Genomic DNA, 22,912 nt, shown 5'->3' on the forward strand with positions numbered 1-22,912 from the left:
ATTAGGGTTTTGTCAGAATTAATATTGCAAAAGACTCAGCTTCCAAGATGACTCATCATATTGATATTAGACATGAAGAAATTAAAATACATTTACGTAATTTTGTACTGAGTCAGAAATATTGTCCACCTCTTCAATTTTAAAAAACACAAACCAATACTGCAAAATCATTCATATTAACAGTAAAACTGGCTAAACTTTTCTGTTGTGGATAAATCAGAATGTTTACAAAGACAACACAATTCTGTATTCATGCTGCACCAAGAATTGATGATAGCAAATTCAGCGAGGATGCAAAAAAAAAATGTAGAGTAAAAAAAATTTACAAGGTGTTCTTTTTTATAATTATTTTTCTGTGTTTTGCAGAATAGAACAGTTTCCTCAAGTGGACATCAATATGAAATTTAGAGTAAATGGGAATGTGTAATAAATAGAGAATCCCTAACTAGTAAAAGGCATTTGCATACATACACTAAAAGCAGTATGTAGTATTAAGATCTTGATGAGGATGGATGCTACAAGCCCCCCAAAATGGAGCAGGCAAGCAGAACCTACTGTAATAGAATGAGTAAATACTTCTAAATGCCACAAACATGTCTTAAATACCAGATATTCTCAAGTAGGTAACACTACTGACAATTGTAACATCAAACTCAAATATAATTCCAGCCTAGTTTTTAATCTTGGGGTTTTTGGAAGTTTTTGAATAAAAAGATTTAGGCCTAATATATTTGGCACATGCATCTGTCATGCACTGGTCCCACTTCTTCATTGTCCTCAATTTCCAACCGCACAGGACCGTATTACAGAATGTGAAGAACTACAGGCAAAGATCAGGCTCCAGACAACCAACAAAGTGGCTTTTGAGGAGCCACATCATATAAACATATGACAGCAGTAGCACTTTTTCCCACATTGATTTTATGGTATTTAAGTATCAAAGTCTTGGCTTCATCAGAAAAAAAAAAAAAAAAAGAGAGAAAAAAAAATACTACTTAAGACAAGTGTGAATGCTCATGACCCAGATTATTTTTTTTTTTTTCCATAAAAATGCAGACAAAGATCCTTGCACTAGCACAGAATGCCAGAATTCCCTCAGCATCCCCTCTGCGTTTGAGGCATTCAAAAGGCAGTGCTATTCCCAAAGCACAAAAAAAAAGGCAAGAACACACACCAAGACAGCTTGGAAACAGATTATCTGTATTGGAGCATTATGCACCTACACTGTTCCTTAAAGAAGTTCACTATTAAGTATTTTGAATTAATGTGAAACTAGTAATAGTACAACCACTACCTTCAACATAGAAGCTTTTCAAATTACATATCATTATAAGCTGTTACAAAATAAAAACGTAACTTAATATTTAAATGGTGACATGAAATCACATAAGAAACAGCTTTTTAAACTTCTGTAATTTCCATTCCTTCTTTATAATATTAGTAGAGGATAATTTTTTTCTTTTTCTTTTTTTTTTTTTCATATTCTTAAAAGTTGCTTGTGGCCTGAAATAAATGGTCATTGATGACAACTACTTGATGGCTTAGTTTCTGTTCGTAACATTTATAATTCTAGGAGAGTCCCCACTGGCTACATCTTCCAGTTTTGACTTTGTGACTGGTTCCTACCAATTTTCAGGGGGGCACTTGGGCCAAGTTTTGTATATCAGTCAGTTACCAGCAAGACTCAAACACAAACAAACTCTGTATGATTGTCAAAATGTAATATTATGAAAGAAAGAGAACTGGTTACAAAAAAAAACAGCTTTGCTACTCTCTTCCTTGACTTCTCTGTGCAAACTTCAAACATGCCTGAAGTTTGCACAGATACATGACAGAAGCCTTCTCAAGGTGCGGCTCTTAAACTTAGGAATTGAAGGGCCTCTTTCTCCCAAAATGCCAAATCACTCCATAGCATTTACAGAAGTCAGGAAATTGCTACAAAAACTATCTCCTCACAAACGCAAATCACAAAAGAAGTAACAGGATGAACTGTTTAGGGTATTATAGAAATCAATTTGTGTTACAATAAAGTGTTTTGTTCTTGAAAAATCTTTTCCAGATTCATTAATTTAATTCTTCTGACCACATCACATTATGGCACCACTTGCTCTCCATGTCCAACAGCTTGCCCCTCCCTCAGTCAAGTCTTGCCACTATCCTGATTTCCTTTTTCCAATACTTTTTTTCTGTTCTCTACCAACACACTTTGAAGCATAAGTTCAGACAGAACTTACTAGCTGAGGCAGCATATCGTTTCTAAATTTAGAATTTGGGAACTGGTGAAGTGTGACAAATATAAATACTTCAAACAAGTTTTGAAACAGTGCACTTTAAAATACAGAATAGCAAATACATAAATACACTTATATCATTGTAGCTTTCAAAGTATCCAGGTAATCTTTTAAAACCTTCACTTTCTTACTCACACTAAACTACTTAATATCCCCCTTAAACAGAAAGTCTTACGAGTTAACAAAGCATGATTTCTAGTTTCAGACTAGAATTTACTTAGGTAATTCTCACTGAAAACACAACGAAATGCACAGGTTTCCTTAGGCAGAATTAGCATTAAAACCAGCTTCTTCAAAATCCACCCAGAACTTACTAAAAGCAGAAATAGCAGAGGGAACACAATTACAAGAGTCGCTTTTTCAAATTTGTTCCAGTAACAAAGCAGGACAGATCAAGTGATAAAAGTCTGGTTGGCAGTTTGTTAAAATTTGCATGTAGATTTGAAAATCTGAGAAATACTATATTTTATCCTTCTATCTTGACCAATTTCACAGCATTTCAGTTTTGCTACTTTGGTCCTGTGGAAGTCAGAAGTTTTACCAATCACATTTTTCACCCAGCTTCTTCCACCTTGCCAAAAGTAAACAGTAAAATTTGCCCTAGGTATTGTAATGAGCATTTTATAAGCAAATAATAAAATTCAAAGCAAGATAATAGCCTCCTGGAAGCTTACCAAACTTTTTTCCCTCTCTGGTTGTGCCTGTCATCTTGATCTTGGCAACTTCAAAGAAATCTTTTATTTCCCTTTCATATAGTCGTGATAAATAATCCATATAATTCTTAAAAAAAAAAAAGTGTAGTTAGTTAACAGATATACATATTGACTTTGTTGACTATGGTTAAATAGATCTTAAAAATGAGTAAACCAGCAAGTGTACAAGTTCTACTAAATAACAAACTGTTTTAGACTATATATGCATTTATATATTATGCAGCATGCACAAAACTATATTCACAATATTTAGGCAGATTATATTCATTTTCCTAGTGAGTTCACTGAGCATCAAACACAAACTGCTACTTCTCCTCCATAAGGAAAGATACGCAATGGAGCCAAACAGGATTACTAGTGGAGCATCAGAGAATTCAAGGGTTGAATGGAAAGAATTCAGCAGCATTTTCTGTAGCCTACTCATCTTCTTGAGTATGTGACTTCCTTTATTACTATTCTCACAAGGAAAGGATCAGAAAACTTCGGGAAGCACAAATTCCATGTGCTTACATATTACAAGATTCAATCAATCCTAAAATACTTTGTTTGAAGCAATGCCAAAAAGTAGTTCATCTAAAAAAGAGGCTCAGCAACTGAATTAGGTTTGAAGATTATCTGGTTTGTTTAGATTTTTAGTTCAAAGGTCATAGTAATATTTTATTTATGGACTAGGATCACGCAAGATTTTTTTTCCCCTATGTCCTTCAAAATTTTGTACCAAAAGTTTGTTACTTAGCACACACAATACATAAATACGTAAGTCTCAGTGGTTTTTTTTAGAAGATCACAAAAATGTCAACCTTACACTGAAAGTAAAAGAACTGTTTCAAAGCCATTTTAAGAGTAATTTAAATCTCCCACTGTTGAGTTTTTAAGAATGGCTGCTTTAATAAAAGAAGACTTGTTCTGTAAGGACTAACTTTCCTTTGACTTCTATCTAAATATTTTCTATAATTCTGTAGTCATGTAGCTAAAAGTTACATGTATACAAAGCCAAAATATTTCTATTTAATCTACTTTACAAGAAACCACTGAAGTTTTTCATAGTCTCAAGTGAAAAGAAAGTCTGCTAAAAATAAACATGTCACATAGGCAATAAGCATGCCAACATGAAAATAGCTTCATTATTTTCTCTTCATAGGCTGTTAAATGGCAAACTTGTTTTACATGAATATTAAGATTAGTATCTTGCCATACTTCAGAAAAGAGACATAGAATCTTAGAGAAAAAAAAATTAGGGTACCACAGATATAAAAAAAATGAAGTTTCCTATTCCAAAGAGGAGCAAGAAAAGAGAAGCAGTGAATTACATGTAATAAAAAGGAACATTAAAAGGACATGCACATATGCAAAGGCAATTCTTTTGACTCTCAAAAACAATAATACTGTACATTTTCTAGCATGATTTGAGCATTTTGCATACCTTAGTTAGCCCTTCATATTTTCCATAATCTGTGTTCTTGAGCCACTCCATCAGTTTAGCATACCGAAGTAAATCTCTGTGAAATGGATGGTGATTGGGTAATGTCAATTCAACAGAGTGCTGGGCAAGAGTAGAGCTCTGATCGTGACCCTTGGTAAAAGAAAGTATTGAAATAAATCTGGAAGCAGATGTACTAGAATTTTAACTGAAAAACTTCAAACAAAGAAAGCATTCCATTCAGACAAACAGAAAAGCAACAAAATATCTTGCATAGAAACAAAGCCCAGAGACTCAGATTGAAAAGATGCTTAATATAATACAGACACCGAGATACTGCAGTTGTGGCAGTTAAGCTTGTTCATTATAAGGCTCTTGCTGTTTACCTTACTTTGCCTTCAGGGTGAGTATTTTTTGAAAAAGAGTGCAAGGTACACCTCAGTGAAGATATGATGACAAATGTCCAACTGCTTCTGAGACATTCTAAGACTATTACATTATTTCTCTAAATAAATAAGGAAAAAAAAAATCCATAGCCACTTCTTTTTAAACATGTTGTTCCCACATACTGTCAGACACTCCAAGTTCCTAGTCAATGGGTTGCCTAGGAGCTAGTAATGAGATTTATATGCCTCTGAAAAGCTGCTCCAATTAAACCAACTGGAGTGTCTTTTGGCTGAGCCTTGGTCAAGCCTTAAAAATGTCTGTTCACAAATGTTCTCTCTACCTCCACACAAATGCAGACACACACACACAGTTTACTATTTACTAGAGTTAAACAATTTACAACATGCAGCATAAATGAAACCATTTAACAGCAAGCTACAAACTTCATTCTCTGCATTTTCTCTGGCTTATCTCCTAAAAAACACACAGTGCCCTTGAAGTGAAGGCCACAGCACACTGCTTGAACAACGTATGAGTTAGCTTTTTTAAGCTTTCACTTGCTCGAACTCACAAGCTCACCGGGCAACTCAAGAAGCAAACAAGGTAACACCACAGCTCAGTCATGTAGCAGAACATAGAACCATTAGCCCTGGGTCAATGAAAGGGAGGATGGGACTTAATTTAAAAATAGCTTTAATATTTTGTGTGAAGTCTTCTTTACCAGGCTTGCAATAAACAGAGCAACAGGACTTAACTAAAGTTTGTGCCATGGCATCACAAAAAGATTGTCCTAACTGGTCTCCAATCGCTGCAGCATAACGTGGGGGTGGTTTATGTAGGTCAGTCAGTGTAGGCCCTGATGCAGGGAACATTCCTAGACAGTTTCATCTTGGATATGACAAATTGGCAAAATATAAGTTATACAGTTTGGAAACTGCCTTTGCATACCTTAAAGTTGGAACAGAAGCCAGTTTGGATCAGAGAGTGAAATCTAAAGCAACTTTGGCTCACCCTTCTCTATTGTATTAGGCACTAAGCAGTTTAAGCCTTTGGTTAAAAAAGTGCTAAAAGCTTCCATAATACATGAACAGACTTCTGTTTTTTAAAAAAGGAAGGTATTACTCTTCTAGAAATAATAAGACTGTTACTAAGCAATGCAATGTGAACATGCCAGGTTCTGAATAAAGCTGGAATTCCTTTTTGTATCCAACATGAACATGTCGTTTAAGTCCTGTTCTCTTAACTGCATAAACTGAGACACAAATGGACCAAAGGAACAAGTCCTGGACAACTTCATTAATTTATTCTCGCAGACAACGGGGAAGGGTCGCTGTTAATCTCCCTTCTAAAAGCAATCTTGAAGTCTAACTCCAACAAAAAGCTAACTTTGTGAAATGTAATTATTGCTACATATACTTTGGAATTGGAATACAGCCAGCATTAGCCACACTGATTTGATTTCTGAGGTCACACTCAATATCATGTGTGCTTCCAGGCATGCATATAGCAAATATTTTCAACAGGTCTTTGATATGCTTTTATACAAACTAGGTATCTAAAACTGCTTATGGTTCTCTCTCCTATCCCCAGGTGTGCAACATTCCTACAACATGCATTTTAATGTTCAAGTTCATTATAGTTTAAAACAATTTATCTGGTAGATTTCTCAGCTTTCTTCCACAGAGTCAGTCCAAAGGCTAGCTCACAGTAGCTAGGAAACACTCAGCTATTCAAAGTGTTACTGCTTCTTTCATCTAACAATTTTATTCACATCCCTTTATTCGACATGATTTTTTATTTTTGCTTAGTAGTTGCATTCTTCGTAAAGCTAGATGACAAATCTCCTTCCAAGAGGAATTTCTCTCTCCAAGTCAACTTTTCCACATGACTAATCATTCTGGTTGTCCTAAATTATGTCCTGTTCAAGTCTGCTCCAAAGCACTGTGGAGCTTCTAGCTGTACCTTCTCCATCTATGTAACAGGTTTCCTCGCACTACATATTTATACTGTTACCAAGTGTTACTGCAAATGTGTTATTCGACTATTTCATGGTTTCAAAGCTTCAAAATGTTTGACATTTCAAAGGCAGAAAGCCCAGAGTTGCCTTTTATTTGAATTCTGAACTTGGTTGTTAAAAAGAATCTTTACAGTTATAGACACACAGTGAGGTTAATAAAATATTATTATGATGCTATAAAGAAACTACATGAACTGTTAGTCAGAGTTACTGCAAGCAATTTTTAACACTGCAGTGAATGGCAATGCAAAGTTGCATTTCTGTTTAAAACTTCTAAGATTTATTCTCATTTTTCTGTAAAGGCGATAAAGTACCTTAATATCTCACAACAGTAGTTTGGAATCACAGCATTGGGTTTGTTTTGTTCTAAAAAAATAGAACAATTTTGTACTTTAAAAATAATATATTTAGGCCAAAATGTCAATGCAACTTGGCTTTTCCAACTCTTGTTTTTTTCCAATTCAGAATATGTCTTGCTTGTATTAGCAGCTGCCTAGATATTATGTTTTCATTTGCCATTTTAGTTTAGAAATCTTTGTCTGCCTTCGTTTTTTCTGAAGTGATTTATTTTTTTAAAGAAACTTTCTAAACAAATATACAACTCTTCAGATGTTAAAGGTAACGAAGTATTCTAGTTAGGCTTTTGTCCTGGTTTGAGCCAGGATGAAGAAAACTTTCTTTCTACTGATTTTTTTTTTTAATTCAGTGAACTTTCTTTTAAGCAGCACACTTGCAGAAACTATCAGCAAGTTTTCCAGTTAGTGGACCAATAATGGCAGAACATTCATTGATACTGCTGAGAAACCAAGGACACTTTGCTCTACTTGTTGAATCTGCTGCTTCGGACACTAAAGGAGCAGAAGAATGATACCTACAACCTTCCTGTAGGGAGAAGCAGACTAGACAGACGGTAAATTGGCCAATGAGGTTATTCCACCTCAGTTTAACTCAGGATTGGCAATTAAATGAGTGACAACTTTTCAAAAGCATGGGACTGAGAAACTGCTAAATTCTTATCAGACTAACAAAACAGCGTCATTTTAGTAGAATAACACAAAAAATCTTGTTATAACTCCAACACCCGAATCTGTACCTCAAAACAACGTTATACAAACTTTATTTTTTTTTCTACAATAAGCAAAAAAGCTTTGCAAAAGCTAATCTCTTGCAGTTAATGAACTCTTCAGCTTAATCTTACAGCAAGGTCCTATTTTTTATCTGCTGATTCCTACCACACAGCAGGTCAAAACTTTTTAGAGGACAAGACACTATGAAAGAAAATGTGAGACCCCTATTAGTACCAGAATTTAAAAACAAATTGCAAATTGGTAATCGCATTCTTGATACAGCACTAAAAAGTCTCTTTAGAAGTATTTAGTCTAATACATGTGGTATTACATAGTAATAATAATTTCTTATAAAATAAAATCCTCAGAACAGAACATCAGAAAAGGCATCTGTTAAACAGCCCTTTTCATACCCGATTGCAATACTCAAACTTTGTGAATGCATTTACAGAAGACTTACACAAGATAGCTTCTACTTGCTCATTTAGAGGCCAGGACACATAGTCTCAGGTTTTCAAAATACGAAAATTAACAGAGAAACAGAATTTTAACATGCTGTAGAACTGGAATTCTTCTGCAAAGTTAAGAAAATAGAGGAAGCACTCATTTTTTTGCCATAAAAAGCCAGGCTTGTACTCTCAAATGCAATTTGCTATACAGTTTTCCAGCATAAATCTGTTAGATTTTCTGCACTCAACCTAATATGTAACAATGAAAACTTCTAAAACTTTGACTGTGCTAATATGTATAAAAACTGATTTTTTCCTTACAAGTATTAACGTTTCACATAATTGCAATGTCTGTACAGTTTTACAAAGATTACCATTTCCATACATCTATGCCTCCTAGCAATTACTAGAGTTCATATCAGAGAAAAGCTAGCTCACAAACACATAAAGAAAGCTTGAGGACTGATAAAAAAAATGGAAGTGAGAGGGGCATAAGTCTGATGCTCTGCAACTGGTAAGGATAAATCTCTTTTTGTCAAGCCAAAGATGCAGCTGCTAGTTACGTAAGTCAAGCTCAGAAAAATTAGTTACAAAACCTTGTATCAAACCCAATGTACTCACTGGAACTGAAATAGAGTGGGACCTGCTATAGAGGTGAAGGAGGGTCTGAGAAGACTAATTGGAGATAAAAAAAATACAGAAATTAAAATAAAACCCTGATTCTACAAAAGACACCCAAACCTTTAAAAAACAAGCCTTGGGACAGTGATTTCTGAATACAATAAAGTAGAGCTCAAAAAACCAAAGCTTCGATGTTTTACTTTGCAAGGCTCTTGAAGTTCAGACAGCAACAACTCCAATGGTTTCAGCCTCTGACACCCTTTAAAAAGACAATGCTCTTTCTCCTCAATTATGCTGAGGATATATAATACTTAGATATCACGCAATGTATTCATTGTGTGATATGTATTCAGACAGCAAACCCATTAAAGAGACATGCTTATTTAAACATAAGAGACTTCTGTAGGCCACTATAGCTTGGTATGCTTAATATCTCTGAATTGCCTCTGGCAGTCCATTTGTTACTGATCACATCACAGAACATGTCCAACTTGAGGTGGATTGGTTTTCTTCTCAGGAAAAGTTTGTAACCAAAAACTTCATATAAAATAGTAAAAAATAATACCTGCTGAACAAACACACTGTTCAAATGACTGGCAAGTCTCCGTGCAAATTGCTCGCGCAAGTCACTAAAACGCTGCTGTTGCTGTTTCACTGCATGAAGCATGTCATGTCCTAAAAACAAACAGAACTCCAGAGAGTAAAAAAATACATAGTAATTATTGTATGTGGGAACCAAATGGACCAAAGGTCACAATTCTCTCAATCTACAGGAACAAAATCTGAAACTACTTGGAAAGGCACATAAAATAAAGGCAGCAGCATAAGATTTTGTATGTTAGACTGTAGTCTAGCAAAAGCATTACCTGGACGAAGAGCTACATTCATGCACTGCAGAAGGGCATCTGCTGCATTAGTGCAGGCCTCAATGCCTCGAGAAGATGTCAGGTCTCCCTCCTGAAGGGCTTTTATATGACCTTTAGCCAAATCCATGTGATTCTACAAAATACCAGATAATACTGTCACAGAACCATATAATCGTTTAAGTTGGAAATAACCCTTAAGATCACTGAGTCTTACCATTAACCCAGCACTGCCAAGTCCACCATTAAACCATGACCTCGAGTGCCACATCTACATGTTTTTTTAAACACCTCCAGGGGAGGGTGACTTCCCTGGGCAGCCTGTTTCAATGCTTGTCCATAAGCCAGAAACAGGTTAGTCTGCCGTGCTGCTGAACCAAGAATGACAAATACAATTCCATCATTATAAAAACTTATTGAAGTTAGTGCAATAATAAAACAGGAAAATGAACTCATTGTTTTAAATGAGGCTCATACGTGATTGCTAAATAGGTTAGCAACCTAAAAAAAATATATACTTGCTGTGAACAACCATAGTAAACACAATAGAAATGCTTACCACTAAGAACTCTATCTCTGATAGCAGCTTCACATTATTCGTGTTGCTGAGATGAATTAGGTGGTTACTTTCTGATATTTGGTCCATTTGCTCTTTTACACTCTGAAGCATTTCTTCATAACTGCTCAGCTTTAGCTCAATTTGGTCAACTTCCTTTAGAGCTTCATCCAGCAACTTCATCAAGATATTCACCTGTTTCTCTGAGGCCATAATTGACTGGATATTTGCCTATACAAAAAATTGAGCCACAACATTTAGGCATAAGAGACATTTTTATATCTCAAAAGCATTCTATCTTCTTCTGTCTCCATTACTGCCAAATAAACACTTCCTAAAACTCTTGATGAAAGAAATAAAACAATGTAAGCTTGTGTTATTGAACACAGCAGTCCCTCAGTCTATGACACTTCCTTATTTCACAAAGAGAGAATAAAAACCCAAAACTTTGCTCAACTTCTTAGAAAGGAAGTATGGATCTGCATAAAAAATAAAAACCGAACAGTAATCCCTAATACACTGGAACATTTTTAGTTCCAGAAAAACAGCTTAGGTGATAAGGTCGTATTTTCTGTTGCAAGATCAGCTATCTCTATGGTAACAGCCATTTTCAAAATATGAGCAAAACATACTGCTTGACAATTTAAGGTTGTTGACAGTCCCCTCAGGACTGCATCCCCTTAGGACTTCTAAGGGACCTCTAGAATGCTGAGTTATTTAAAAAGCAAAATACCAAAGAAAACAGTACTGCTACAGTGCCATATTAGACTAAGCCAGTTTCCTAATTACTCTGAGGCATAAGAGTTCACATCCGTGGACATAAACATCTAGTGTCTCTCTCCTTGCACCCCTGCCTTCAAGAAAGGTGTATGCAGACTGCCTCCCTTTTTCTCCTTCTCAACTTATTTGAAAGTCTGTGACTTTCAAAGATCTGGAAGACCAGAGGGTCTGGAAGGTAAAGAGCAAAGTTGAAGATCTTTAAAATCTGATCACAGACAGGATGTAGCACTGCTTCAGAGCAGATACACATTCATATATAAATATGCAGCAGAACATGTTAGTTACCTTTTCAAAAAACACTCCATAGTCAGTATCAATGAAAACAGCTCAGCATGCTAACACATTGTATGTTAGAAGAAATATTTACCCCATCTAGTACTTGTAGCTCTCGCGACAACTTCTCTGCAAAGGCTTCAGCATTAGAAATAGCACATTCACACCCTTCCATCATTATTTCAATATCCTGTTCCTCTCTTGCATTTAACTCCTGGTATTCATCCACAGCCTCTTCATCACCTCCTGCTACACTTTGGTTCTCTCCACTTGGAACAGATTCTTAGGTAGAGAAGACAAATAAATCATGTCATCAAGGGAAGAAGGTCACAAACTTTATAAGAGTGCTTAAGAATACTCCACTATCTTTAAGTAAATTAAGGCATTCATCCAAACTTTCGTAACAAGCACATGCTACCTACATACCAAGTCTCAGTCTTCTATGGGCTTCATTAAGATTTCCAGAACTGATGTTTTCCAAATTATGCAACATAAGCAAAACACAAATAGCCACCATTTTATACTGCATGTACAAAGGGACATACTGTCTCATTTTTTTGACCTCTCACACTTATAACCAATATCAGAATATATTAAAGTATTACACTAGACTTGTTAGCAGAAGACCAGTAGATGTTAAGACTCTCTTTTGGCAGACAGAGTATAAAGGAAACACACCATAAAGTTGATTAAGAAATATATTATTGAAGAAATAAAAAAAAAATCTTGATGCTTGAGATAAGTTTCACAGCAGGAAAATCAGTATTGAAGTAGGTGAAAATTAGATAATAACATTTTAATGAACTATGTTTTCTCATGGCAGTTCTACTTAATTCAATGAACTATTCAAAGACTAACACACAATTTTATGTTAACATTAATGCAGTCCAGGCAGAAAGCGTTTAGGACATTCGAAACATCTCTCATCTCTAGCAACTTGCTAAGCTATCCAAAACACTACTTTAAAAAAAAAAAAAAAAAAGGAAAAAGCATATTATTTAAGAAAAAATGCTTACAAAGCAGAATGAAGGAAAAAGGTGTTACGCACCTTCTGCAACTTTAGGCAGTTCTGAAGAATTAAAAGGTATGGAAAAGCAGAGGAAAGGAAGCAGAGAATGTTAGCTAGACAAGCATGAACAGTGTGTATATTTTTAAGTGGCAGTAAGTTTGAATGTTTTAATATTGCACAACATTGAAAAGTTAGAGGTTGGTTAAAGGCAAATTTCAGTCAACAGCAAAATACAGAAATGCTCTCCTCTAAATTTCTAGTTCATGTTCTTCTGCACAAGCCAGTCTTGTATCTAATACCAATAGTTCAACCTAACTCATTAGGCTTTATAAATAAAATCAACTATTACAAGATAAGGTGATTGTAAAAGTATTTAATACAGCATGAACAAACAAGGTTCAAAATTTTCTTAGCAACTAATCAGTCATGTACACTGTAACAGGATCCAGCAGAACTTAACACATGCTTCACAGTTTATAAACTAGAAATCTCATCTAAAACCTCAATTTACCTATAGCATGCTACTGAAGTGTCACTTTTTAAAGCATTTCTCTAATTTAGAGAAAATTCAAATAGGAACATAAGCAGATTTGTTACACATTTAGACCTACCAGATCTTGTAGGCAGATTTTATTTTGTTCAAAAAACAGAACATCTTTGAAATACAATAAGCATATAAATATTTGGAACTTAATTAACAAAGTATTTTGTGTAGGTTGTCAGTTTCTAACAGGAAATCTGTTCTTTATTCACCTGATTTATCTGAAGACTTAGAAAATATAGAATAAAATTGAATAGGAAAAAAATAAGGATTAGGATTATTCTTTTTAGTATACCTGCTTTACGCCAACAACTATTAAACTTTATGCTTAATGTTCAGTCATAGAAATTTACCTTCCAAAAGCTGTGAACTAACATTAATGAAGTCGATTTTCTTTCTAAGATATCTCTGATTGAGTTTCCAGATACATGAAATGAAGGTGTTCTTTTCCACTGTGCTGCTTGCAACCCATTTGTACACTTTGTCAAAATGCAAGTCAAATTCAGGATTCTCCTGTAAAACATGAGATATGTTATAGGCTCAACACTCAAATGAGTCCCGTGAGCAGCAGAGATTGTTTACTCATCTAATTTCTGAGATGACAGGATAAAAATTACTGAGATGACAGATCTCAAGCTGACAGACCATCACTGACACCTGATGCACTTTAATGAAGGTGGTAAAACACTGGAAGTGAAAAACTAGAATCCACACTATGAAGACAGTATTTTCTCAAGCCAGATATGGCAACAATAACACAAAATACAGAGATCAGTAAGAGTTTCAAGAAACCTTAGTAGCACTGACTGCCCTGAAACACTGTCCTCATAATGCCTTGTGTTTGCCTTCTGAAACTAGAAATGGTAGCTGAAATTACAAGATATACAACACAATTCTAGGAGACTTAAGGGAATAAGCAAAGGAAAAAATATGAGCACTTTATATAATACATACAATAGTATTTAATACCACTGAACTGAACAGATAATTTTGTATTTTAATGGTAAAAAACTACCATAAAATTATTTTCAACTGGACTTGCTGCCTTAAGAGAACACTGCTTTGATGATGATTGAATACAGTACTTCCCTTTCTACAGCAACTTATGAACTCAATGCAGCCTGTAACTGGTAACAGTCTGTTTTAAAGATGACATTTCAAACATTTTACAAGGTACTGCCTCCTTCTGATGAAAAATGTTATTGCCTCAGACACGCAAATTCTTACGTACAGTTTGTAAAAACACTACTATGTACTGGCTGCACGTGAAACAAACACGAAGGGAAAAGGCATTTCCCATGTAGTGTAATAAAGGCAGTTCTGTTTCTTTCTCTAGCTTATATGGATAAATATAACTCGCATACCGTTCTAAACAAATAGTATAATTACAGAAAATTTGAGCTGTCTGACAACTAGTGCAGGAAAAGTCTGTATTCATAGAATCATAGAATCATAGGGGTTGGAAGGGACCTTGAAAGATCATCTAGTCCAACTCCCCCGCCAGAGCAGGGTCACCTAGAGTACATCACACAGGAATGCGTCCAGGCGGGTTTTGAATGTCTCCAGAGAAGGAGACTCCACAACCTCTCTGGGCAGCCTGTTCCAGTGCTCTGTCACTCTCACAGTAAAAAAATGTTTTCTGATATTCACCTTAAACCTCCTATGCTCCAATTTGTATCCATTACTCCTTGTCCTATCACTGGTCATCACTGAAAAAAGCTTAGCTCCATCTTCTTGACACTCACCCTTTACGTATTTGTAAACATTGATGAGGTCCCCCCTCAGTCTCCTTTTCTCCAAACTAAAGAGACCCAGCTCCCTCAGCCTTTCCTCATAAGGGAGATGTTCCACTCCCTTAATCATCTTTGTGGCTCTGTGCTGGACTCTTTCAAGCACTTCCCTGTCCTTCTTGAACTGAGGGGAACTCTTCTTGAAAGAGTCCCATAGGATCACATTTAGAAACCAGAACACGATGCACTTACCCACTTTAATTCTGGAGAGTTTGGCATTCAACATTTGTTTTTTAAAAGAAAACATCAAAATTGCTCTTTAGAGTAGTATGTACATGACAGCACATTTCTAAAACAGTTAACCAAATTCTGTTCTGCATTAAAAAGCCCTGAATGACTATATAATTTTAAGTGGAATATTAACATGAAAGAAGGAATTCTCCAACAGCAAGGAAAATCCAAAAACTAGCCAACAAGAATGTAGATAATTGATGTAAGAAATCATATTTAACCTACATTTGGGGAGAGGGAAATAAAAGAATTTTCAGCTTCCTATATTCTGTCTTCTACTTCCAAATCACCAGTTAACAGAACATAAAATGAGACATCATCAGATGAAGAATTTTCACCTCTGCCTGCTTGTACATCTTAGTTTATGACAACAGATTAATTTAAAACAATCAAAAATAGGTTAACCTTTTCTACAGAAAAGAACACCATCTCAGGAGTGCATGCTTTCCAACAAATGGCCAATTACATGATTTAGAGAATAGATAAAAGAGCTCACCTTCAAAAGCTTATATACTATTAATTAAGAATGTTTTAAGTGTCCTAGCAAAAAACATTACATGGATCTCCATGTCATAAGTAAGGAAATAACTTTTTTTTTTAAGGGGAAACTAAGCTTGGAGTAAAAATTTATATAAAACATCATACAAACTAAAAAGCATTGGTCCTTAGCCCAAGCACTGTACAATCCCTGAGACCACTACAATAAACAAAGGCAGGTATTCTGAATATTCAAGCATATCTAGACTACTCTTACTCAATTTACCACAGTTGGAAAAGCTGGAAGAAAACGCAGGCATAAGCAGCACAGAAATGTATGATAACTAATGTGTTACCAATCTAAGTTTTAAAGCAGTTAGTATCAAGGAAGTTAACACTAAAAAGTTACACATACTTTAACAGCATCTTTGGCATCAACAACAGCAAGATCCCGAAGTGCCCATGCAGTCTGCCTTTTGTAGAAATCTCCCTTGTCAGATTTTTTCACTTTTACCACATTTACTTGCACAGGTCGTTCCGTTGTCACTGTTAAATGAAGTAAGAGTAATTTCAAAACACACAAATTTAACAACTGTTTCTGCTGTATTTCAGCTTCTGAAATGAATTCTCTGTGGTGAAGATTTCATAATATTTGATTAAAGAGGCCCTTTGAAACATTTTAATCCACAAAATTCACAGCTCAGTTTAAGTCAACCAGATACACATTACTATACAGCTTGTGAAGTAAAGAACCACATGTTCAGATATTTCTTTTGATGCAGCAGACTTCAGACTGTGAGCCCTGACAAAGTACAGAGTTAACTGGAGATTACAGTGAGAATAAAAATATTTTCTGAGATTCCTCATTAAAAAAAAAAATATTCTAGCAAGCTATTTTATTGATGACCCAAATCTCCTGATTTATTGAAGAGCCATAACACAATACACATACACACCAAGGAACATTAGAACTCAGTTCAGTTACCATGCCTTTCCAGAGCCCTCTGCCTTGTACTCCAAGCAGTACACTTTGCAGCTTTTTATTTAGGCTAATCAGCCTAAATTCCCACAAAATCCACTTTTAGGCATGACATAAAGCAGCTTCAAAGGAACACCAGTCCCACACAAATAATTTAGATTCTCTAATTTCAAATTATAGTGAATCTGAGAATAAAACTACAGGGTTTTTTTTTTCATTTTTAATAGAAGCAATAATGGAAGAATAAGCTGCAATTGATTTTCTCTGTTAGAAAAGGAAAGCACCTGTTTTACACAGGGCAAGAATAAATACTGTAAGTAAAACAAATCCAACTGAATAAAAAACAAAGGTGAAGACAAGAAATATGGTGTAGTATTACTATGTACCTGTGGCACACAAAAAGCAGTTTCTCTTCTTTTTGCCTGCTTTGCATACGTTGACAATGCTCAACAAACGTTCATCATTGGGAGTGAAAATATCCCTCTGTAAAGCATGCTTGATTGCAGTCATTTTCTCTCAGCTGAAAGATTTTAAGAAGTTGCAATACATTCAGGAACAGTTAACACACACACACAAAAAAGAACCAGTAATTTACTTACAGCAACTACATTTTTTAAAAATTAAATTTTACAGGTAACTTAATGAATCATAATCTAGGCAAGTATGATAGGTAGGTCAAAGACCAGCCCACTTCAGGAAAAAGTGCAAGTCACAGGGCCACAAAGGTGATCAGAGAGCTGGAGCACCTCTCCTATGAAGACAGGCTGAAAGAGTTGGGGCTGTTCAGCCTGGTCAGAAAAGGCTCTGGGGAGACCTTATAGTGGCCTTCCAGTACTTGAAGGGGGCCTACAAGAAAGCTGGGGAGGGACTTTTTACAAGGACTTGTAGTGACAGGACAAGGGGCAATGGCTTAAAACTTGAAGAGGGGAGATTTACATTAGATATTAGAATGAAATTGTTCACCGTGAAGGTGGCGAGACACTGGAACAGGTTGCAGAGAAGCTGTGGAAGCCCCCTGCCTGGAGGTGTTCACGGTCAAGTTGGATGGTGCTTGGAGCAACCTGGTCTAGTGGGAAGTGTCCCTGCCCATGCAGGAGGGTTGGAACTAGATGATCTTTAAGGTCCCTTCCAACCCAAACCACTCTATGAATCTACAAATTTATCAAAACTAGGATGATCCTATTGCCTAATTTAGTGGAGAAAAAAAAGCTTTTTAATAGTAAACTAGAATGTGACTCATTAACAAGTTTAAATGCGAATAAAGAAAAAAAGACTCCCTCAATAAGCAGTGGAATTTTCGAATGTGTGTGAATGCCATGGATCTGGTGAAAATCTGTATGAAGGAAGGTGAACAAGAAAGCCCCACAAAATTTGACAAAAAGGAGAATGTGAAACTAAAGTCAGTACAGTAATGACCTTAAATGAACAAGAACAAAATTCTTCAAATATACCTAAAACCTTCAACTACATTTTCAGGACTCTTTCAAGGTTTTACATTTGGCAGGCCAATTGAAAATAGTTTCATTTAGAGGAAGAAGTGTCTCTGACTCCCTGCTTTGCAGTTAGGTTTCTGTAATGGCTGATATGGCATATGTTACCAGTTCACCACTCAGATGACTCAGTTTTAAGTCTAGCATTGTTTGCAAACATTCACTGTGAGTTCCAATCTTCTTTGGCAGTGCCTTCAAGTAAGTATGCAACATGCTCAGAGGAAAGCATCTGTACTTCTAACACGTTCATTTATGATGAAAGATTTGCAGAGATAAAATAACTCCAACCTTAAATTAACCAGGCACCAATCAAGAATAAAATCCCAAGGAAATCACCAAATTCTGAAAGATTTCCAAGATACCTTTCAGTATAATCACCTGGTTCCCTAGCCAAGCATGGCCTAGTCCCCACAGGTTTCTAGAAACCTGGGACAGGCAGGGACGGAACACCACCACCCAATACTCAAGCCTGCAGAGATCAATTGGACAAGAAAAAAACCAACCAAACAAAAATTAAAGAAAAACCCTACAAAGCTCCAGAAAATTAAGGAATTAGCAATATTCACCTGATTCAGAACTCACACTACAGAGAGGTTTCTAGGTAGACAAAAAGACACTTAGACATCAATTTCAATTATTTTAGTTAAATACAGAAGCTCCAATATTACTCTGAACTTGCGCTTAGAATTCTCCAGTGTGCTAAAAACAGTACTAATATGCATCACATGCTACACTGCCTGATGCTGAGCCATGGAGTTAGGTTAGGTTTCTCTCTTGGAGATGTTTGGGTTGTTTCTCTGACAAACACAGCAAAGACAAAAAGGTTGGCACTGGAAACAGAAAACCTAGCAGTTCGAAAGCCTAGTAACCCCAAGGGCTTTGGAAAAACAAGGGCCAGTATATCAAGCTGGAATCAGTACTGTCAAGTGCACAGAGCCCAGGGCATCCAAATAAATGCTGTTTATATTATAAACAGCCCTATGCCAATGCCTAACAATTTTCCTCCCCTTTCATCAAACGCTGGGCACAGCTTTTCCTTCCCAAATTGCATTAGTCTGTCATTCCCGTTACTCTTCAGTGGGTGTGTAAAATGAACACACAAAGTACCAACAACCTGTTGCATTTCAGAAATATCCCCTTTCCTTCCTGATTTGGAATTTTACTTTCTGCTCTGAATCCCATTCAAACTGCTGCGACCCGCTAACTCTCCCATTTCAATGCTAACACCAGCTGCCCAGGTTGTGCAGAACACACCTTTCCCATAAACCAGAATACATTAAACCTGCCATCAAAAGACTTGCTCTGACAAACGGTCCAACTTCCGTTACAAAAACAAGCCCCTTAGTCATAGGCACCAAACCCTCTCCAACGTGACAGGACAAAATCACCAAGTTCTTCACACACAACTCCTGCTGTCCCAAAGGAACACAGAATTAAGCACAAGGAGCTGAAGATAAAGCTGCTTCCTCAGAAAAACGCTTCAAGAACGCTGACCGAGCCCATGCCGATCTCTAACAAACCCCTTTAAGCGTTGCTGCACAGGGGTTGTGCTTGTTGTCTCCCGGTACTGTTACAGAGAGCACCTCGGCGACACGAGAACCAAGGCATCACAGCCAGAGCCTGCCCAGGAAACGCAGGGGAAGGATTCAACGCAGCAACCCGGCAAGGCTGCCCAGTGAGCACTGCTGAGCCCCTCTACGCGCGCCGAAGGAAAACAAGCCAGGGCCGCATCCCGCCAGCTCAACGCACCACCCGGGAGAGCTGCCCGACTCTGACGTCCCGGCAGCGCCGCTCGGAGTCACAAGCCGATCAAAAGATCCACCAATTAACAGGGAAACTCAGGAGCGCTGCTGATCGCAGCGGCGGCCTCCCAGGAGCCCGGGCGGCGCCGGGCCCGCCGCCCCGCACCTGTCAGCCCGGCAGGGATCCTCCCGGAGACGGAGCCCGGGCCCAGCCGCGGCCCAGCCACCCGGCGGCGCGCGGGGGGCCCGTCCCGCGGAGGGGAGCGCGGCAGAGCCCGCAGGCGGGGCGGGGGGAGGGCAGGGGGAGGGCGGGACGCCGCCGGGGCCGCCTCGCTCTGCCACGGAGCCGGCCCGGCCCGGAACCGGAGCGTCCCCCGCCGCCGCCCGCCGCTTCCGCCCGCGTGACGCCGCCAGCGAGACGGCCGGCTAGGGAGCCGCAGGGCCGGCGCAGCGCCCCCTGGCGGCGGGGACGGGCGCAGCGCTGCGGGGGCGGGGCAGGGCCCGGGAACCCCCGGGAGCCCCCGGGCTGTGGGTCTGGGAGGAAGGTGCTGTCCCCGGTAGGTGTGAGCCGCTGGGTGAAGCCCTGCTGGGTAATTACACGGCATAAAACGGCAAGAAAAGTGACGCGAACAGGGTATTTCTGTGTTTCAGCCTCCAAGGTGTTTTGCACGCCCGCGTCGTCTGGGTCCCCCCTGACCGTCAGAGAGCAGAACAGCAACGTGCCGCCGGAGAAATAGCCTGGGTTGGCCAAAAGCAAAACTGGTATCCTGTCAATTTCTGACGTCTCTGCTCTCACCTGAGCAGGTGAATCAGAGGGAACAGCTGCTCTCTGACTTGTGATCATGAAGTCTGGGATCTGGCATCTCACCATGACAAACTATGTCCAAATTTAGCAGTATCTACTTGTAGCCACTGAATTCAGTGGGACGTGGAACTACCTTCAAGTTCGGACTTCACTGTGACAGAGGTTCTCCAAACGAGTGATGCACTTCACCCATTGTTTACATTATTAATGTGAATGAATATAGTGTGTCTTCAATGCTCACATGCAGAGTTAAGGAAAGGCAGAAATCATTACAGATTAATTTAACAGTATGATTTATCCACATTAATGCATCAGTATGCCTTTAAGCTATGGCTAAGAAAATCTATTAGCCAGGCCACGACAAATAAAGAATAGAAAATACCTTTTCCAAGTGATTGTTATAAATTGCCAAAATGTATACTTTTAACATGCAAAACTGATTTATTTAGTCTTGTATCATTTTTCCATTTGACTGAAAGCATTAAACATTACTGACCAACAGAGTCTTGCTGAATGTGCTTCTGTTTTCTGACTTGCAAAACAACATGCTGTATACTTCTATCATGTATCATTCATGAGGGCCAAGGCTAAAAGAGACTTTACAGTTTGGTAATTTCTCAATTCAGCCACAAAATATAACTGTCTCTGGCTAGATCTATAAAGACTGTACAAGGTAGCCATGAAAGATAAAGCTGTTGTTAAAAGTCAAAGCCCTTCTAGATTCCTGCCTTTAGCTGTTAATTCTGCTAAAGGGCAAAAAAAACAACCCCGAAACATAGATTTTTAATTCTAAAATGTGCTTACACATGTTAGAATCGACGTAAGATTATCTTCCAGGAAGCATAGTGTCATTCTCTCCCCTCCTATTTCAGCTTCCCACAGACTCAGTTTAGCAAGAGCCTTTGGTCTTCCAATACTGACTTTACCTCATGACAAAATAGTCTTAAGTTACATATTGCAACTTATGTAATACAACCCTCCACTTTACCGGAAAATGATAGATGTATATGCTCGAAGTATTGGGGAATAGGTAGATGACAGGGAAAGTAGTTTAGGCTGGGTTACTGTATGTATGACTCCAAAATAAAAAGATAAGAAGATTAAGAAATCACTCAGGAGGCACAGCCCAGAACAGGCTCCCTGCTCTCTTTCATTTTGAAAATAATGTTAAAAATTCAGCATTGATCTGTGTTTCATTAATTTAAGATGTAGGAAAAGATTAGTTACCCATGAAAGATAAACACTCTGGGAAAGAGTCCTTCTGTTTAAAATAGAAAGTCACAGGTCTTTGCAGGAAATGTATTTTTTAAGAGCAGAATAAGGCAAATGTGGTATTGACATGCTACATACAAAATATTCTCAAATATTTTCATCCTGGGTTTCCTTGTATTCTTAATACTGACATTGGTCAAAGAGCTAAAAAAATACACTTAGGCAAAAAAACACCATCTGTCTTTCATGATAGCCTCTACTCTCTTTCTGCCTCTTAAACAAGTGAGCATGAAATTGTCTTTGCTCTTCATCACTGTTCTTAATTTTCAGGCTGTTGTATTTTTTTCCTCTGGAATAGGTAACTATTACTCTGTTTTGAAAAAAATCCACATTATATCCACAATCCCAAGGACTGATTCGCTCCATCATTAGTTGAAATCTTTTACAAGAATGCTACAAATGCGTTTGTGATAATCCTCTAGTCCTACAAGTTTCTTCCCGTTAGATTTTGCAGAAGTCTTCCAGGACAAGCAGATGAAACCCCAGATACTGTGTTTCAAACTACATTCTGTATATCCAATGTCAGGAAATATGAAGTAGGAAACAATTCAGCATTAATTGAAAAAAAAAAAAAAAAAGCCAAACAGATTTTTATTACATATTATTCCACATAAAATGCAGGCTTATTTGTCTTCTAATATAGTTAATGTTTATACAGTACAAGAATAGAAAGATAAAAACTACTGATGCAAGACCATTCAATATGGTTGAACATTATAGCGATTTTTAGCTTATCAGTTTCTAACATGGTACAGACAATTACTGGTCAGGACTTCATGATACCTGTAGTGTTTTTTCCAAATAATGCTCCAAAGTGCCTGTTATTAGAGGTTCTGTGCTTTTATTCCAATTACAAGAAGTATGATTGGAGACTTTCCACCCAGAAGATACGTTATCATACCTATTAAGCAAAGAATTAATAAACATTGCAGAAAAGATTGTGACCTCTACAATTAATGCAGAGTCCCAACAAGACAATGTATCACCGACAACTATAGTCTGCATTATACTTCCTACTGAAGACGATTTTGTGGAATCTGGGTGTTGGGCAGATACTTTTTGTAGCTATGGATCAAATGTTACAACACACATACTTGCACTGGATTATCCTAAAGACATTCTGAAAAGAACAACTGCAT

General features: G+C 37.5%; 1 protein-coding gene across 11 annotated transcripts in view; it reads right to left on the reverse strand.

Moving 5' to 3' along the window:
• The window catches only part of EXOC1 (exocyst complex component 1), a 31,593-nt gene extending 11,508 nt beyond the window's left edge, over window positions 1–20,085 (reverse strand). For 2 of the 11 annotated variants that reach the window (XM_051617287.1, XM_051617280.1), the window contains exons 1-12: window positions 18,521–19,692; window positions 16,851–16,984; window positions 15,901–16,031; window positions 13,341–13,500; window positions 12,486–12,506; window positions 11,532–11,719; window positions 10,388–10,615; window positions 9,832–9,964; window positions 9,531–9,640; window positions 8,966–9,019; window positions 4,428–4,577; window positions 2,966–3,071 (exon numbers count right to left, since the gene is read on the reverse strand). In XM_051617287.1, the coding sequence (XP_051473247.1) occupies window positions 2,966–3,071; window positions 4,428–4,577; window positions 8,966–9,019; window positions 9,531–9,640; window positions 9,832–9,964; window positions 10,388–10,615; window positions 11,532–11,719; window positions 12,486–12,506; window positions 13,341–13,500; window positions 15,901–16,031; window positions 16,851–16,974 (1,405 nt within the window). In that variant the 5' untranslated portion in view covers window positions 16,975–16,984; window positions 18,521–19,692. The other 9 variants (XM_051617290.1, XM_051617288.1, XM_051617291.1 and 6 more) reach the window with 7 other exon arrangements.
• Window positions 20,086–22,912: the final 2,827 nt, after the last annotated feature.

Source organism: Apus apus, chromosome 4, assembly GCF_020740795.1.
Source record: "Apus apus isolate bApuApu2 chromosome 4, bApuApu2.pri.cur, whole genome shotgun sequence".
In the NCBI taxonomy this organism is placed as follows: domain Eukaryota; kingdom Metazoa; phylum Chordata; class Aves; order Apodiformes; family Apodidae; genus Apus; species Apus apus.